Source organism: Periophthalmus magnuspinnatus, chromosome 17 (genome assembly GCF_009829125.3).
Source record: "Periophthalmus magnuspinnatus isolate fPerMag1 chromosome 17, fPerMag1.2.pri, whole genome shotgun sequence".
NCBI lineage: Eukaryota > Metazoa > Chordata > Actinopteri > Gobiiformes > Gobiidae > Periophthalmus > Periophthalmus magnuspinnatus.
In genome coordinates this window covers 24448631-24468294 of record NC_047142.1, presented here as the reverse complement: position 1 = coordinate 24468294, position 19664 = coordinate 24448631, and the positions used below count along the sequence as shown (strand labels likewise).

The window sequence follows — 19664 nt, the reverse complement described above, 5'->3', positions numbered from 1 at the left end:
ACAACCCTATTACACTGAAAACTCATACAAAAGCTGCAACCTTGTCACAGTAGTTTGCTACTCCAATGTTTCGTATAGTCACACACAATAATACTTCACAAATCTACTATTTTCACTCCATTGAAGTGAATGGATCAATAAAAACAGTGACAGAAGACAAATGCCCAGGAAAGGCACCCTTCCGCTCAAAGACAGTGTCAGCTTCTCTCATATAATCACAGATGGGTATCACAGTTACATAACGGCGATAAATGACAGATATTTCTAACACCATCAGAAAACTGTCTTACACCCAGTCAGCAAAATTAAAGCACGCCAGCTCAGGAAATGTTACTTGATACTTTTCTGAGCCAAAGTCTGTGATTCACTTGGCTTTAAATTCAATTACTGTAGATGAACAATGTTGTACACTATAATAAGCTCATTAGTCAGTACCATTGAATAAGACGGATGACATTTGAAGCAGTGACTTACCACCTACAACGTCATATTTGTTCTTCTGTGAGTTTGACTGTAATGAATCTGTTCTTTATGATGCTGCCGCCAACACAGTTTGTTGCTTTGTGGACAAGAAACACTGCACATTACATTAAACTGTGAATATTTTGGGAAGTGGGGGAGAAATTACGACAATATTTGTATAGTAAAATAACACAATTCACATTAACAAGAGTCGCACTCCATGTATGTAATGTAAACCATTTTTATTATTTTCAGTTATTCTTTTTTTCTCATGACCACCAAAACATAACTCTAAAATACAGCTTTATAAACATGTTTGGTTTTTATTACATCATTTTAGTCTATTTCAGATTTAGTTTTGTCTAATTAAAATGAATAGAAATGGTTTGCAATATGAATTTTCTGAACATAATCACTACACACATAAAGGGCCCATGTTATGCTGTTTTCTGATCTATGTTGTAGTGTTGTTTACTCATCACAGGCCTGGAGTCGTTTTGTTTCTTTCACACATGTTTAAAGCATTATATTGCTAGAAAGTTGAATATTATCACTTTGGAATTGGATTTTGAAATGGAACAATTTTAACTTAAATTTTTATTTATTTTGTATTTTTGTAATATAATAATTCTTGGATCAAAACATTATAAAGGCAGGTATATTCCATAAAATGCTGAACCACATCTATATACATACCTCAAATAACTGTATTAACTGAATTGCAATTGTATAAACTTTGAATAAATGTTGATCTAAACATTATCGTAAGAAATAAAAACTCTTATAAAAAAAAAAAAAAAAGTACAATCTACAATCTAAAAAAAAACACATCCATAAAGAAACTTGAAAAACATTTGGTCTCCGCCTCATTTCTGAACATAAAATACCTTTAGAAAGAGCACACATCTGAAGTGATAAATGCACAATTATGACATATTTCTATGGACACCGACATGAAAAAAATGCACAAAACATAGATCTACACTAAAATAACCTGTTATGTCGGCTCCATGTATTTTCCCCAAAAGAACGAAGAACCAGACAAAGAGCACACTCAATAATTCAATACTGCTGAAATCCATTACTCTGCATTTATTATACATCGTGTGGCCAGAGACAAGCCACGCAAGTCTGAGCACAAAATCTCCCCCTGTCTGACTCACAACTCATGCTTGCAGTACATCACGTAAAACTAACAGGCGGGCATCTGCAGGAGTGAGAGGGGCCCACACAGAGAAACACTAGAGATCGATGCACGACTTCTTCTCACTTCTAAAGTGAGAAAATGGAAAGTCTACAACGTCACCTCAGTCACGTTTCAATGCTTTGTACACAACAGTGCAGAAGTGGTATAATCAAACAGGCTTCAAAGATGCTTCATGAATGTGAACACTGCTGAAGGTTGTCAAGGAATTTCAACCTCAAGGGCATTCAATGATAACTGAAAGCAGCAATGAAAAGAGCTCCTGTGATATTGTATAGGATTATAATATGGGAATGGTGAAGGGATAGTTTTATGTATGAGTTTATTAAACAGGAATGTACGATGTTCAAAAAAATGTGAAAAAAAAATTCATTTTGGTACTGACATCAATACTAAGTTGTAGAGTTTCAGAGTTCAGATAGATTGCTGTGATTGGTCGGTATATTAGCCAATCAGGAAAGCACAAATCAAAGTAAGCATGGCTATTTTTTGCTTACAAACAAAAAAGTAAAAAAAAAAAAAAAAGGGGGGGGGGGGGGGGGGTCCTGGTATGCATTATTTATTTATTGATTATATATGTATTTAATATATTTATTTATATTTCATTTAATAATTTGTGCAATGTGAGTACACAAAGCAACACAGGGAGAGAACACACAGTCTCATACCTTCACATAGCTTCCAATAGTGTGTGGATTTTGTCATTTCTGAAAACTGAAATGTGCTGCAATATTTGAAGTTCCAAGTGCAATAATTATATAAAAGCTGAAATTTCTGTCTGTCTATGATCCTTCAGTGCTGGGTTTGGCGCTTAGGTGGTGTGATTAAATCTGATTGATGTAAGAGGTAATTAATGTGGACCATGATAAATGTTTTACAGAGCAGTTACTCACCTCCATGCTGGTGAGGTTACAGCGGTGAGTGCCAGCAAACCAGCCACTGTTCGAGCACTGGTCAATGTCCACATCCTGTAAGTTAACGTCCACTCGCACAACGCCCCTGAAACAAAGAGGAAAAGGAACCATGGAGATGACAAAAGCATCTCTGAAAGTGTGAGAAACACATGAGCATAAATTCAAAGAAGGACAATTAATCTGAGCAAATATTCAGTAAATATTTTAGCTGCACAGGAGTGTTGTGTATGACCTGTTGGAGGAGCACCACATGTACCACAGTTTGAGTACTACTCTGATAAAGAATAGTAAAAATAACAGACCTAGCAGATAAAACAAGAATGCACTGCAAACTGTAAAGCAAAGTCTACACATTTAGTAGAAGATAATAATGAAGAGCATGTGAATCAGAAGATGAGGTCAGACAAAAGAATATTATGTGTGAGAGCTGGAGACAGTCAAGGCTACAGGCGAGAAAGGAGACCAGAAAATGCAGGAATGAGTCACTGCACGGTTCAATAAAAAGGGAAATGAACGCCATAGATCCAGGACATTGTCTGATATCTGAAGATTCTATATGATTTCTGCATAGCTCAAACCTGTGGTTTCTGTGCTTCATTCTTAAAGGTGCACTATGTAAGTTTTCAGGAGTGGAACCACCATCACCAGAAAAGTTACACAGTGAACCCTTAAGTAATTAATTTGACTACTTTGCATTTGAAATGTTTTCTTACATTTCTAAGGTCCAGATAGAGTAGAGGCTTCTTTGGGTTTCACAGATAAGGAGCTGGTGGAACTGACTTGATCATCTACACCAGCTTATGCTTTGCCATTCTGAGCCAAGACTATTTATAGAAGCACCATCGTGGGTTGAAGAGAAAAAAAAGCAATTACCAAAGAATATGAAGTAAACTGTACAACTCTGAAAATGCTTCACAGGTATACTTTAAAGGACCACAGAGTTGTATGTCATGGCCGGATCTCTTGTAAAATGTCCCAATCACTTCAAGTTTTCTGCTAAGTGCACCAGGCAAAGCTCTTAAAGTTGATTGAGTCATTATGAATACATTTTGTTGAATTAATTTAACCACACTTAATATTATCAGGAGCAAGTTATACAAGAACTGTCTCTTCAATAAACATTCCTATCACGTCGTCCTGATGGGTTGAGGTGCCCAAAGACAGGTGTCTCAATGGAAGATAACAGACATTTATCGAAGGAATGCTAAATATGTCCAAAGATGAACGTGGCTTTAACTGTAGACTTCCCTTGTTACAATTTGGTTTACAAATAAACTAAATGTATTTTTGAGGTAAGAGCAGTCGTATAAAGGAATGGGAGTGTAAGGACATTAAAGTATAATAGAACTTTTAACACTGTATATCCTACTTTTAATTTCCGTTTTATGCATGGATTGTACTTAAAAGCTCAAATGTAAACTGTGATACAGGGAGGTCCCAAAGCCTTATGTTTTTCTCTTATATATGTTTTGAATTTTGCCACCTGCCTCCAAACTCCATCTCATTTAAATCTTGCATCAGAAACACCACCGTTGTAATTTGGGCAGCAGCAGAGGCACAGCTGCAGTTTGACAGGTCTGCATATGATGTGGAGCTTACCTGTGTCTGAAGTGCACTCACCATCTGCTTGTTTCATCAAAGGCACACCTGAGCATATTTATAATGAGTGCCAAGGTATGTCTTTACATTGACAGTGAATCTTGGTATTAATTGTAAAATGTTGGCAATTTGGTCTCACATCATCATCATCATCATCAGAACACTAAGAATAGTTTGGAAGTTAAACTGTATCTCACCTGAACTCGGGTGCAGAGTTATTCTTGAGTCCATAGAAGCCCGCAGATAGAGTGAGAAGCCAATAGGGCACAAAGACCCCGTGCTCACACTCCAAGTAAGGGGCAGACCATTTGATCTGGTTCTTATCCAGGAGGTAACTTGCACCTTTAGAGCCCGACACGTCCTGCACTTTCCTGTGAGTGAGGGGTCTCCCGTCTCTGATGTCATTAAACCAGTCTGACTCGGGACCCCTGCTCCTGAGGCGTCTGTGAACGGACGCAGAAAGGTCTTGTAGCACAACATCCTTCTCGGTTCTTGTCGCCTGAAGAAAAACGTGAGGGCCAGGTGTGCGCGCGTCAGAGTGAAAAGTAACTACTGCCCTGTGAATTTTGGGATCCCCTTCCAAGATGCTCTGCACCAGAGCGTGATACCAGTGGATGTCCCGGCGCACACTGTGCTCTCGAGACCTGTTCGTTTGGAGGATCATGTTTAGGAAGTTAGTGGCGTGCGCAACTGTATCCAAGATGCTGTGGAGGGAATAGTGCGAAGCCACGTGCAGGCCGCCTCTCAGGCTGCTGAGCTCGTACCTTCTTGAACAGTTTACCTGCCTGAGCGCCGAAGAGTCCCCTGTGTGTAGGAAGGCGGTCACCACTCGGGGCAAGTCCTCCTCGATCTTGTGCGCCACAACCGCGCGTTCTGTGGCTGGAACATGCGCGTCGAACGTGGGATTGTGGAGCGATTCCCGGTAAATGTTTTGGGTACTGAAGATCGGGGGATTCTTGTCGTCTCTGTCACTGTCTGACCACTCCACGTATCCGTAATTTGAAGCCCAAACAACTGCTGTCTGTAGCAGCAGGGTATACACCAGAGCCATGGTTCCGGTTCACGAGCGCGGTTAAGGATCCTCGAACAGTTGGCAAAGTGTGACAGACATGACCGTAAAAACCACTACGCGCAGTGAAAAGTACACCGTGTCATGAATCATATCCACCTCACAGGTGAAAACAAACGCGTTCCCTCTTCAGTTCCCACGATCTTCCCACATCCTTCGCTCCTTGATTCATCTCACTGTGTTAATGTCCGTAATCCACCAACACGTCGTGTTTGTGCTGCTATCCTCTTCCTCGGATCCATGTGGGAGCTCTGTGATGACTAGCAGCACGCCAAAATGTTCCCGAAGCCACTGTCCCTCCCAATGAAGGCGGAATGGGTCACTTGAGTGTCGCCTGCTCGTGTGTGGCTGCTCCTCACAGTCTGCCGGAGGGGGCGGCGCGTGGGAAACACACGGGAGCTGTTCGGGACTCAAGTGCAGCGAGGCTCCTGATTGTGAGGAAGATGTAGATGATGAAGAGCAGCATGGCAATTAGAGTGACACTAAAAATAGACTGGTCATAATAAGGACGCGCCTATGATACAAAAAGGATGGAAACAGTTCTCGTCTAGTTCTGATCTTATCCTGAACCATTAAAGGTGCACTATGTCGTTTTTCTGAGGGAGGGTTCGGCACCTCCACGGAGATGTTATGGTCGGCCAAAACTATTCCACATTGTGACATTAAACTAATATATATCTAGCATTTATTCAAATACAGACGTTTTAGTTGCAAAAAAGATATTGAAAACATATATTTCTACTGTTAGCGTGGTCGTGCGTCTCCGGATCTGACTTGTAACCTGGTCTGGTGGTGTCCCCTGCTTGTCTACATAGAGATAGAAAAGTTTAATACCATACTGTGGAAGATTCAAAGCAATAACATATCCATGGAGACAAGCAGTTGGCGACCCACCAGTAAAGTTACATAAAACACCAGTTTCACCAACCACACATGCTTAAATATTCAAGTAGATTATTTGGGTAAGAGTACTGGACTTCTTGTTGGACATAACAAAGTAAACTGGCTGGAGCAAGACACAAACCAACCTTAATAGGACTAAACAAGAGCCACTGTCATCCCAGGTTAAACTACCGCTTCTTAAATACTTTAATAGCCTTCAATAAGTAAATCATTTCAGACAAAAACAAACTTAGTGAAGGAGTGTTTATAGTTCAGAAACCCTCAGACGTTGCCATGGTAGTGGGGCTGATGGCTGTGGAGATCCCACCATGAGGTCGTTACACCAAGTTCTTTTCCTCTGGCGAATACATCTGTGTTGCACTCTCTAACCTCTCTGTTTGAATTGATTAACAATGGGAAAGAAAAGACTGTCTTGAGATCTAACATATTGCCTCAATAGATTTAAACATTTTATTGAATGTGTAACCACCCCTGAGGCCTCACGAAATGTGTACTTGTGTGCAATGTGTCTGTGTGGAATATTGTATAATAGTAAATACAGGTCGATAACTGACTAAAATAGACCTTTAGTCCTTGTTATTAACCCATTTCAACCCAATGCTCACATTTGTGATCACCAACCTTTTGAAGCTCTAAATTTGTTACTGTGTATATTTTGAGTATTTCCCGAAAGAATAAAGGTTTAGGATGAAATGTGTGCAGTATCACATGTTATGTAAAATATGTTTAAGTAAATGTTACATGTTGAAGAGGCCCAGAACTCTCCCAAATAAAAGGATAAAACAATGTTTTAAATTTAACCCAAGACAGTGATTTTGACACACATCCTCTTTAAGGTTTCTAGTTGACATAAATGCATTTTGTAAGTACTCCACTTTATTTTGGTCTGAGTGCAGGGTGGAAAACTTGCAGGTGGCCACAATTGTAACTGGTGGAACAGAACGCTGTACCATAGTATAGGCCAGTATAGGAGAATGCATATATATATATATATATATATATATATATATATATATATATATATATATATATATATATATATATATATATATATATATATATATATATATTTTACATACACTCACCTAAAGGATTATTAGGAACACCTATTCAATTTCTCCTTAATGCAATTATCTAATCAACCAATCACATGGCAGTTGCTTCAATGCATTTCGGGGTGTGATCCTGGTCAAGACAATCTCCTGAACTCCAAACTGAATGTCAGAATGGGAAAGAAAGGTGATTTAAGCAATTTTGAGCGTGGCATGGTTGTTGGTGCCAGACGGGCTGATCTGAATATTTCACAATCTGCTCAGTTACTGGGATTTTCACGCACAAACATTTCTAGGGTTTACAAAGAATGGTGTGAAAAGGGAAAAACATCCAGTATGCGGCAGTCCTGTGGGCAAAAATGCCTTGTTGATACTAGAGGTCAGAGGAGAATGGGCCGAGTGATTCAAGCTGATAGAAGAGCAACGTTGACTGAAATAACCACTCGTTACAACCGAGGAATGCAGCAAAGCATTTGTGAAGCCACAACACGCGCAGCCTTGAGGCGGATGGGCTACAACAGCAGAAGACCCCACTGGGTGCCACTCATCTCCACTATAACTAGGAAAAAGAGGCTACAATTGGCACGAGCTCACCAAAGTTGGACAGATGAAGACTGGAAAAATGTTGCCTGGTCTGATGATTTTCGATTTCTGTTCAGACATTCGAATGGTAGAGTCAGAATTTGGCGTAAACAGAATGAGAACATGGATCCATCATGCCTTGTTACCACTGTGCAGGCTGGTGGTGGTGGTGTAATGGTGTGGGGGATGTTTTCTTGGCACACTTTAGGTCCCTTAGTGCCAATTGGGCATCGTTTAAATGCCACGGGCTACCTGAACATTGTTTCTGACCATGTCCATCCCTTCATGACCACCATGTACCCATCCTCTAATGGCTACTTCCAGCAGGATAATGCACCATGTCATAAAGCTCGAATCATTTCAAATTGGTTTCTTGAACATGACAATGAGTTCACTGTACTACAATGGCCCCCACAGTCACCAGATCTCAACCCGATAGAGCATCTTTGGGATGGGGTGGAACGGGAGCTTCGTGCCCTGGATGTGCATCCCACAAATCTCCATCAACTGCAAGATGCTATCCAATCAATATGGGCCAACATTTCAAAATAATGCTTTCAGCACCTTGTTGAATCAATGCCACGTAGAATTAAGGCAGTTCTGAAGGCGAAAGGGGGTCAAACACCATATTAGTACGGTGTTCCTAATAATCCTTCAGGTGAGTGTATAATAAATGTGTGCTGGATATCTCAACTGAAAACTTTCAATTGTTTTTTATCCACACTCAGGGGACTTCATGATATGTTGGATGAAGATGTTCCTAGATCCTAGAACAAAGTAATTGTTCTTAAAAATGAAAACTTGGGTTCCTTGTTTTTATTAATTCACCTGATATAGACCATGAGAGATGTCCAGCAGGTTGTTCAACACACCGTACTGAACTAGCAGAGTCAGAATGACAACATTGATTATGTCCATCACAAGCCCCACCACTTCTCCATTACGCCCAGTCACTGAAAAGCAAAGGTCACCTAGCTGCTATAGGGTCATGTATGAAGAACATCCAAGATCATATAGCTGCTATTGGGACAAGTTTTGTTTAGTTTATTGGTTTATTTTAACAGGGACCATGTGCAAATACATTAATTTCACAAAAAAAGAAATGCTTTACACCAGATTTAGGGAAAGCCAGTTTCCATCTGTACTCCCTGAGAAATATCCAAAGACCTCTATAACCTAAAGAGAGAAATCTGAAGAACATCTAGGGTCCATCCAAGGTCCTATACCTGCTATTGGGGCAAGTATGAAGAACATCCAAGGTCCTCTATCTGCTATTGGAACAAGTCTGATATCCAAAGTCCTCTAGAACTTAGAGAGAAATCTGAAGAACTTCCAAGTTTCTCTAGCTGCATAATGGACATGTCTGAAGAAAATCCAATGCCCTCTAGCTGCTATAGGAGCAAGTCTGAGGAACACCTAAGATCCTGTAGCTGCTATAAGGACAAGTCTGAAGAACTTCCAAAGACCTCTAGAAGCAAGAGAGAGAAACTTGAAGAAGATACAAGGTCTTTCACACAAAGGACATGTGTGTAGAACATCGAAGGTCCTGTAGCAGCTATCAAAACAAGTCTAAGGGCATTAATTGGTTAAAATTTGAAATTTAATCTGAAGTTATCATGTCACTGAATCCAAAAATCCCAAAGTAACTCCAAATAGTTACATAATAGCCTATAGTGAAGCTTGATGTTGAAGCAAGCTGAAGTACAGAGAGTGCCCGGTAAAATGAGGCAAATAGTGCAGACACACAATGTGACTGCTCCTGCCCCCTCTGTTTCATCTTCCATAGCAGCCCACAGCCTCCCTGGGTCTAATGAATATTTGATAGGCGTTTGCTGCTTCATCGGCATGCTTTACAACTTGGGTCCTTACAACCACAACCCCGGTACAGCCTACTACTATTGCACCTGCCCTTCTCTCACAAAAGATAATTAAAAGAGGACTATATTTATGTCTACCTTGTAAACATCTTGCCCAGTAGGCCTAATAGCCTACATACACAGATAAACAACAAATCTGGAGTGGTTAAGCCAGGACTGAATAAAATCTAATTTCTAAACATCAACGTATCGAAAAACATAAAAAAAACAAAAACCCAACATAACTTAAAATTCTGAGATGAGATAAAACTTTATAGTGTTTTCAAAGACTAGGGCTGTATTTGCAGGCCATTTATTGTTGCCCTTTACATAAATTGGAAGTGAACTTTGATTTAAGAAAATGCACAACATTTATAAGGTCTAAAGCTACAAAAACTTAAAATGAGCCTAAAATGAGCCTACCATTGTTCACAAACTCAAATTTATGAAGTGCAATATGCACACTGCAGGTTACTTTTGATGGCCTGTTCTGGACATGATGCAGTAGTGTAGACCAATTACACTTACAGAGTGAAAACCGTCCAGAATAATGTAGACCTACATACCCCATAGTCCATTTCGTCCAAGCCATCCTCTTCACTTTAAATCATGAATCTTAAACTTTAATGCATTACCTGAGTGATGGCTGCCCTCTAGTGGTGGTTGAGTATATAAATTAGATATTTGCACAAAAAATGTGTATATTCCTTCCCATCTATTCAGTTTAAATAAGTAATAAATATGATGAAATAATATCCATCCATCCATCTTCTTCCGCTTATCTGGGGCCAGATCACTACTTTGCATTAGGTACGTAATAGTGCAGAGGCTTGAGTAAAATTCTCAGCTCCAATCAGTATATAAACTCTCCTCAACACAACACAATTTGTGTCAATCATGATTTTTTTTATATGTAAAGGTAGATTACTGTTTTATGAAAATGTTTTCTTACAAACATAACAGCTGTAAGTTTTGGGGGGGGTTCCTCCGGTGTGTGATCTTATGTGCACTTTTGGACAAAGGTTTTCTGGCACAGCTGTACCATTTGTCTCTGATGTGACTTCTCATATGTGCATGTCGATTAGTATTATGGTAAAATGTTTTCTTACAAATAGGGCAGTTGTATGGTCTTTCTTCTGTGTGTATTCTTGTGTGGACTTTGAGAGTACCCTTATGAGCAAAGATTTTCTTGCTGATTCAACAGCTTGTTATGTGAACACTCATGTGTGTTTGTAGTTGCTCTTTACCCAAGAAACTCTTTTCACAGTTTTTGTCATTTCAACGTCTTTATCAGTTCTGGACATCCCTCTATTGTTTACAATGGCACTAGTCTCTGGTGCAGACTTGGGGGATCAACCTGAGTTTTCAGTAGCTTTGTTTGGGCCTCTGATCTGGACTTGGTTGTAGTAGTCTTCCTTTGCCTCCATCTGTACAGCTAAACAGCTGAATGGAAGTCTCCAGTCTTCTTCATTGTCAGTGTCAGAAGAAGAGGACTCTGGGGGTCTCTCTGTGGTCTCTGAATTGGGATGCAGCTCTGCGCTGGTGTGCTTGGTTAGTCTTTGTTGAAGCAGTGAGGACACTTATGTCTTCACACAATGTCCTGTGAGAAGGGCAGAGGCAGGAGTTCTTCCTCTTGTTTGACATTCAGTTCTTCTGAGCCCTCTTTAACCAGTGGAGTTTTTGTGAACTGATTTCCTACTTCAAACCAGCATAGTTTAGAACAAAGCCAGGACCTGAGGGAGTGTGGACACGCGCTCTGAGTAGGACCCTCGGGATCAAAGCCCTGCCCTTCTCCTGGAGCACCTGATACCTCTGGTTTTCTTTGGAGCAACAGAGTTCCTTTTCATACTCCGCGATCGTTCATTCAAACCGCACAAATATCTCGTCAGCCACAGCCACAGTCAGTCTCTCATTCACCAACACCCTCAGCCCTCTCATTCACCAAAGGTTGGCGTTTAGACATTTTTACAAACTGTCTTAGCCTTAGCTCCGAGCTAACAGCTAACCAAAACACAACAAAACGCTGTCATTTTGACCCTTGACCCTATGATGACGACAGAGGAAGTGGAAGTCACGGTGTGCTGGTGCTGAAAAACAACGACACTTCTAGAGAAACAGAAACTGTAAAGACACAAGGTAAGTTCAGTCAAAGTGACTGTGTAAAAAACCTGTCGTGTTAAATTATAAGAATTTGTCTCAAGACATGATGTGAAACCAGATTTTAGCGCTTGTTGCTAAGGAGATGCTAATGACTAAGCCTTGCATGTTCACGACTCGTTGGTATGTAAGTTAACTATAAATTTGGACTCTTTAAAATATAATCAAAGATTATATCAGAGACTGGAAAAGGGAAAATATACGTAAGTATAAGGTTTAAGTGTCGGAAAATAGCATTGATGTCTGTCAAGCATGTGACTTTATGTTAAATGTCAGTTAGCTAATGTTACACTCAACATGACTCCGTTTATATCAAGCTGGACCTGTACTAGGATAATGGTAAAATTTTGGGACGAGTTAAGTCCAAAACGAAACGAAGATTCGCTCTACACGCCACAGATATCTAGTGCATGCAAATATGTCATGAATTCTTTTACATTCAGGTCTGTCAATTCTTAATTCATTTTTGTAATGTCTTAGAATCTTTTAAAGAACACAATGGATTCATCCATGCAATCTAAAAAGGGCAGCCAAAATCGCAAGACCAAAGACACCCAGAACAAGCCCCACATGCCTCCTCAGAAAGATGCCTATGCCAGACTCCTCAGCCAGCATCGCAGCAGCAAGTTCAATTCTTATCTGGAGCAATTTGCAAGGAACACGTTGGGTCAAAGTGAATGTAACACCCCCAACACCTCGCAAATTCAGAGCGATGGACTGAACATACCACAGAGACGAAGGGATCAACTGCCAAATGAGTTTTCTGATTCAAGTGACTTTTCTCCCTCTTCTCTGAAAAACAAAACTGAAGAGAGCTCCCTGTCCATGTACATGGAGAAACTTGGCATTGGTAATGGGCCTCCAGAGTTTGAGCTGATACCAGGTGTGTCTGAGAGGCTAAGGAAAGGCCAGAGACGGGATACAACTACGAGTCATGATGGGGACATTGAATCTGGCGAGGAATTGATTGCATTAAATGAATCGAAGAAACAGCAGAAGCAGCATAAGAAAAGTATAGTTTCCAACGAAGATGGTGCTCAATCTCCAGACAAAATAAGTACATGTCAACAAGAATCAGAGTCAACCAAGAAGTCCAAGAAAAAGAGCCCAGCAAAGCAGAAAGAGGATCAGAGAAATAGGTCCAGGCCTGAAGTCGAGGCCCAGATGTCCCAGCTTTCAAAAAACCAAAAACTCCAACCAAATAAAGGCAAGTTATATTTGTTGTGGAGTTTTTTTCCCCTTTCATGGTTTAAAATTGACTGACATTGTAAACCTAAAATCAAGGAACCAGTTCTCCAGCAGAGAAGAAGAAGAACAAAGGAGGCAAAGGGTCCAAAAAGCAAGTGTTTGAGCCGTACATGCCGGTAGAGGAAGTCTCCCATGGCCTGAAAAGAGGAGAACTCATTGAGGTACATTTTTTGTGTTTGTTTGACTTCTAAAGCAATAGTGTTCTTGTACCTAATGCCCATTTTTTTTATAGGGTCAGCTAAGAATAAACCCTAAGAAATACCATGAAGCTTTTATCTCTTGTCCTGTAAGTTATTTTCCCGCATTAATTGTTGAGATGTGGCAAATCTCAGATACAGATTCTCAATAGTGATATTTCCATGACCTGCAGGACGATGGCCGGGATATATTTCTTGACGGGATTGTAGCTCGTAACAGAGCTCTGAATAGAGATGTTGTGGTAGTGCAAATCCTGCCTCGGGATCAGTGGAAGGTAAAATGTGTGATAAAACTGCTATATTTTTTATGTTGCTTTAAATTACTCTGAATGTTTTTGATACTGTAGGTAGTACGGTCTGATTCTGACTGTGATGGTGCCAGTGAGTCAGAAACGCCCCGCAAACAAACTATTAAAGCGGTGAACAAGCAGCTCAATAGGCCAGAGGGCAGTGACCAAGATTCCTCTGTAAATTGTGCCAATGGTAAGTGACCATCCTGGTTTCATGTATGTAGACAAAATAATTTTGAATTTTTAATATTGTTAACCATTGGTATCCATAGTTAAATCCCAGGATAAACCCTTTACTTCACAATTCAGTGATGACGAGCTACAGAAAACTGCAAAAGTGAGTCAGAAGAACACTAATGCTTTTTCATTATAATATACAAATGAAGATGAAAAAAGTATATCTGTCTTGCCCATATTAAACTATTTTCTGATCTATGTTTTAATGTTGTTTTCTTATCAAAAATATACCTGGAGTTTTGGATTGTTTCATTCACATATGTTTAACATTCAACATGTGTGAGTGGAAAAAAAAACACAACTCCAGGTATGCTGAAAGTGTTTTCTTGATCAGGTGGTATACATTGTTGAGAAGAAGCATTCGAGGGCTGTGACGGGCTTCCTGAAATTTCTGCCTGATAAAAATTTTGCCATGTTCTCTCCTACGGATCACCGTGTGCCCCGCATCAATGTCCTTCTGTCCGACTGTCCACACGACTTCAGCTTTCGGCCAGATGACTATGCCAACACACTGTTTATTTGCAGGATAGTGGACTGGCCTGCTGACAGCAACTTTGCACAAGGGTATGTGTTAAATTTTTTTTGAAGATATACTTATTATATTAATCAATTGCTTTCATTTTGTTCTCTTTACAGACTGCTTGCCAAATCGCTGGGTCAGGCTGGAGAAATTGAGCCTGAGACTGAGGGTATTCTGATTGAATATGAAGTGGATTTCTCTGATTTTACAACTGAGGTTTTAAACTGCCTTCCCAAGAACCTGCCTTGGACCATTCCACCAGAGGAGATGCAGAGAAGGAGAGATCTTCGGTATTTTCCAAATTTATACTGTAGTACCATATAACCTGAACAGGTCAGTAACATGCATTATTTGGTAATGTTTGAAGGAAGGAGTGCATCTTCACCATAGACCCTGCAACAGCCCGAGATCTGGATGATGCTCTGTCATGTAAACTTCTCCCAGATGGTAATGATTTTGTTGTTCAAATATAAGTATCAATGCAGCCTTTATAAATTTATATTAATATCACATAGGTAATTATGAGGTTGGAGTCCATATTGCTGATGTCACTTATTTTGTGGAGGAGGGCAATGCTTTGGATTTGATGGCCAGTCAGAGGGCTACCAGTGTATACCTTGTTCAAAAGGTTTGTTAAGTTGCTTTCTTATTATTATTTAAGTGTTATGTCATTTTTGTTGTTTTGTTTTGATTTGGTTTTTTTTGTTTTTTTTCAGGTGATTCCCATGTTGCCTAGACTGCTTTGTGAGGAGCTGTGCAGTCTTAACCCTCTCACAGACCGACTCACCTTCTCCGTTATTTGGAAACTTACTCCTGAAGGAAAGGTATAGACTATGTTTACAGTCAGTTTTATTGTTTTTTCCTTCCTATTCAACTATTTTCCCTCCACTCTCAGATATTGAGCGAGTGGTTTGGCCGCTCGGTGATCCGCTCCTGTATTAAGCTAACTTACGACCACGCACAGAGCATGATTGAGGCACCAGAAAAGCTGTTCACTGCTGAGGAACTGCCTCCATTTGATCCAGAACACCCCATTGATGAAATCCACCAGGCTGTGCTTCGCTTGCATTCGATCGCCAAGAACCTCCGCACACAACGTTTCACAGGAGGGGCTCTCCGTCTGGACCAGGTCAGTTATGCTTTAATATAACTATAAAGTGTAACAATTACATCTGTGATTCTTACACCACTTTCTATTCAGTTGAAGCTGTCTTTTACCTTGGATAAAGAGACTATGATGCCTCAAGGCTGCTACATTTACCAGTACAGAGACAGTAACAAGTAAGTTTAAAGGTTTTCTTGCATTGGAATCAGGCTTGCAGCTTACAGTTTAGAATAATAGGGTATTGTTATTCTCTTGTTTAATTTAAGTGTTTTAGTGAATAAGTTGTAAAGTTGTAAAAAGTGTTTGCCTGGTTTAAATTCAAACCTTGTTGCGTGATAAGAGTTAGGACATGTGTGAATGCTACAATAGCAGTCAAATACAAATACAAAATCAAACATACATTGAATATAATGGAGATAAGGATGTGTCACTGTCTTTAACTTGATTTCAAACTGATAAAGACCAAAGAATTTATCAGCGTTTTGTAGCATATTCTTTTTAGATGATGTAAGCAAGAAATATTGGAAGAGTAGCAAATGGGAAAACAAAATGAGTATGTTGTGGCATTGGACTCTGCATACACACAAAAACTTTAATGTACTGTCTCAAACTTTATTTTTTGGTTTTCTTTAGGTTGGTGGAAGAGTTCATGTTACTGGCCAACATAGCCACAGCACACCACATCTACAGACATTTTCCTGAGCTGGCTCTGCTCAGATGCCACCCTCCCCCCAAAGCCAAACTTGTACAGCAGCTGCAGGAAGTGTGTGACACTCTGGGAATAAACTTGGACTTTTCTTCAGCGGGAGCTTTGCATGTAGGTTTATGGATAATCATCATAAATCGATAGTCTTTATTGGTCTTTTTCACATGTATATTGTTCACCTGATAGAAAACACTTATTACCACTCTTGGGAATGATCAGTACTCTGCTGCCAGAAAGGAAGTCCTCACTCACATGTGTTCAAGACCTATGCAGGCAAGTGCTGCCACACATTCATAAAAGCAGGTTTATTATTTTCTAAAAACCCATTTTGAATGCTGTACCTTTTGTCTTTAGATGGCCCAGTATTTCTGCTCCGGGCAGAAGACAGATGAGCAGCAGTATAAACATTATGCCCTGAATGTTCCTCTGTACACACACTTCACCTCTCCCATCAGAAGATACGCCGATGTCATTGTCCACAGGCTTCTGGCCGCATCACTTGGTACAATGAACTTGTTACTCTGCATGTAACAATATGGTAAGCAATTATAGTAAATTGTTTCTGTTTGAATAGACTGTGGGCCTAAGTTGGGGCTGCTCACTAAAGAAGTGCAAAAACAGGCAATGCACTGTAATGACAAAAAGACTGCAGCCAAAAGAGTCCATGAGCTCAGCACCGAGTTGTTCTTTGGGGTGTTTGTGAAGGTGAGCAAATACTTTACAAATACACTATGGTAGTATTTAATTACCTTGCAATTTACCTGATCATCAGGCATCCTATATATTTTTTATTGCATATTGCTTCTCATTCTCAAGCCTAATTAGTGGCTTAGCCTAACCTGTTTTAAATGCACCCATTTCAATTAGATCGCCAGTCTATGGCCCTTGATTGGCCCTCTGCCTTGTCAGTATTTTAATATGTGAGCCTTGATGAAAATGTTGGATATACTTAATATTGTAGTAGAGGTGTGTACCCTTGCCAGCCCAAATTAGTCCAGTGTGTATGTCCTGTGTTCAGGAGTGTGGACCGTTGGAGTCCGAGGCCATGGTGATGGGAGTGTTGGACCAGGCCTTCGATGTGCTGGTTCTCCGTTATGGAGTTCAGAAACGCATTTACCCCAAGGTCAGATTTCCCATATTCCACTGTTCACACGTTTTTATTCTTTCTGGCGCCTTTATGACAAACAAATGATTTTTTTCCCATTATTAGCACATCAACGGTGTTGAGACATTTCATAAACGTAAGGTCGGAAAAACAACTGAGCTGACTCTTGTTTGGAAGCCAGAAAACCCCAATGAAGCTCCAGTCCAGCAGGTGGGCTGCAGTTCTTCTGATGACTGACTGTTGAATAAGTTTACAATAGGGTGTATATTACACACACAAACACAGTAGATTACAATGAATACTGATTATTTATTATTTAAATGCGTTTTAGGTAATTTCCATCTTCACTCGGGTTGATGTGCAGTTGGTATCAGACCGTGCAGCACTGAAGTACAGCGCAGAACTCCTGAGGCCCAACACTGATGAATCCTAAACTACACTTGAAGGAAAGATTTTATTTGCACATTTTCTTTGGCACCTTCATTACAAGACATGGTGATATGTTATAGTTTACTCACATACTTGAGTCAAAATGGGATTTCAATTTCTCTATATAACACTTGTGTTGCTCCATAATTACATTTTTACCTGTTTTTCTAAATTTGTTCCCCTTAGCATTCAAAAATTATCAGCCACTATGTGCTGTCTTGTTTAGACTAAAACATAAATGATATCATATAAAGAATTTGAAATTGTATGGAAATTTTCCACATTTTTACTCTTGTCTGTAAAGTTGCAGCAATAGCATAGCTTTGTTTATTGATCTAATGGATCAGTGGTGTAATATAGGTTCTTTTACATAGTAATATGTGTGATCCTTTTTAACATATTTTGGTTCAAACTCTTACTGGATTCAGGAGTGACAGACCTTTTTAGGTTTGTAAAGCAAATGTGAGACTTAAACGTTTACAGGCTTTTTGTGATGGCAGTATTATAATTGTCTGTTATTGCATTGCACTGGTAGCGTATTAACAATAATTAACAATACTTTTAATTGAAACAAAGTGTATTATATGTGCTACTTATGCTGTTTTTTAATCTTTTTAAGTGGTTTGTTTTGAGCTGCCATGCTCTGGTTTTGGAAATAGGATTACAGAATATAAAGCCTACGTCTGTGATGAGTGTACTCAAGTCTGGAAAACATATAGTAATTTATCAACTCTGACTCTTATTGATTTTCATACACTGTTGGAAAGGACTTGAAAGCAAACTACTGCTGAACAAAGTGGGTGGTATTTTTTAAACATGAATTTTACATGTGCGTGCCTCACATTTTCTGGTATTTTTAGTTTAAATCTGTATTGTTGAAGCTTAACAAGAGTTTCTTAGCTTTAGTTTTTCTTCTCAACACTACTAGCTGTTTTAATGACTTGGCCTATGTGTGTTTTAAAGGTGCTTTATGTTACTTTTCTGGTGGAGGATCCACCACCTGTATATTATTGCTGTGCCTTGTTTCACAGTATGGTATCTATCTCCATGTAGACAAGTAGGTGACACCACCAGGCCAAGGTGCAAGTTAAATCTGAGGAGAGGCTGCCTGCTCACAGTAGCAATGCAATGCATTTATTTTGAGCAACAAAACCACCTGTAATTGAATAACTTCAAGATAGATAAGTATAATGCTATATTGTGGAATATTTCAAGCAAAGCAATAGCATCTCTATGCTGCAAGTGGCAGACTCCACCAAAAAAGGTACATAGTGTACCTTTTTAAAGAATAATTAAATTGACTTGTGTTCAACCTATTTAGCAAACTGAAAGACAACATCTGTATGTTTTTTTCTATGTATCACTTCTGCCATCAGAGAAATGTACAGTGCTGTTTGAGTCTTCAGTTTAAAATAAATCGAAATTAACTCACTTTTTTGTGATCTGTTTCCTAACATATCCACAGGACTTCATTTCTTATGTAACATAAACAGTCATCCTATCAATATCACTAAGGAGTGCCATAATTAAAACTATGTAAACAGATAACAGAATTATATTATAGAGGATGCTCCATCGTCATAACCCACTTGCTGCCAGCTGAGCCACACCTCAGATTGAATGTGTCTTAGTTAAAACGCAGTAGCATAAAGAAATGGCACAGATTTCTTTACTTTATCACCGCTTGTCATGTTGATGCCAGTGAATCACCAGCAGTTGATTTAAAAATTGTACAGAAAGCAGCTTGACTTAAAAATCTGCTGTGATATTGATTCAGAAACAAAAGCATAATCTTATTTAACATCTTTATTGCAGCATTCTGTCCGTGAGATGCGATGCTGTATCTACTCTGGTCATTAACAGTCATGGTCCAAAGGTTGCACATAAATTTATTACAACACCACTGTTAGGCCCTAGAGAATCCTTATCAAGGTTGTTTCATATACATGTGCGTTGGGACTACATTTTCCCCACAGTGGCACAAAATGACAAAATGTCTTCCAATTTCCTTGAAGAAATATTTTACGAG

The 19664-nt window shown here is 39.5% G+C and overlaps 2 protein-coding genes across 3 annotated transcripts in view; one reads left to right on the top strand and one right to left on the bottom strand.

Annotated features, from left to right (window-relative positions):
* Nucleotides 1-5666, bottom strand: part of LOC117385002 (probable G-protein coupled receptor 158) — a 46076-nt gene extending 40410 nt beyond the window's left edge. Inside the window, exons 1-2 of one of the 2 annotated variants that reach the window (XM_033982214.2) lie at nucleotides 4377-5666; nucleotides 2560-2665 (exon numbers count right to left, since the gene is read on the bottom strand). In XM_033982214.2, coding sequence (XP_033838105.1) covers nucleotides 2560-2665; nucleotides 4377-5230 — 960 coding nt within the window. In that variant the 5' untranslated portion in view covers nucleotides 5231-5666. The remainder of the gene's footprint in view (nucleotides 1-2559; nucleotides 2666-4376) is intronic. The other variant, XM_055228583.1, reaches the window with a different exon arrangement.
* A 6223-nt stretch (nucleotides 5667-11889) lies between these two features.
* Nucleotides 11890-19067, top strand: dis3l2 (DIS3 like 3'-5' exoribonuclease 2). Its single transcript, XM_055228390.1, has 21 exons — nucleotides 11890-11925; nucleotides 12279-13005; nucleotides 13083-13207; nucleotides 13279-13332; nucleotides 13417-13518; nucleotides 13591-13726; nucleotides 13806-13870; nucleotides 14105-14334; nucleotides 14407-14580; nucleotides 14658-14737; nucleotides 14806-14918; nucleotides 15007-15114; nucleotides 15186-15419; nucleotides 15492-15571; nucleotides 16029-16212; nucleotides 16288-16374; nucleotides 16456-16603; nucleotides 16676-16806; nucleotides 17120-17224; nucleotides 17312-17416; nucleotides 17538-19067. Exons 1-21 carry the CDS (start codon nucleotides 11890-11892, stop codon nucleotides 17637-17639), a joined length of 3126 nt encoding a protein of 1041 aa, XP_055084365.1. The 3' UTR covers nucleotides 17640-19067.
* Nucleotides 19068-19664: the final 597 nt, after the last annotated feature.

What these genes read in the sequence shown, in the direction of transcription:
- dis3l2 (XM_055228390.1), top strand. Translation starts at nt 11,890, where the DNA reads ATGACTAAGCCTTGCATGTTCACGACTCGTTGGTAT. An exon ending in GACAGCAACTTTGCACAAGG is followed by an intron (nt 14,335 to 14,406) that starts GTATGTGTTAAA and finishes TTCTCTTTACAG; the next exon opens with ACTGCTTGCCAAATCGCTGG. An exon ending in CAGAGAAGGAGAGATCTTCG is followed by an intron (nt 14,581 to 14,657) that starts GTATTTTCCAAA and finishes TAATGTTTGAAG; the next exon opens with GAAGGAGTGCATCTTCACCA.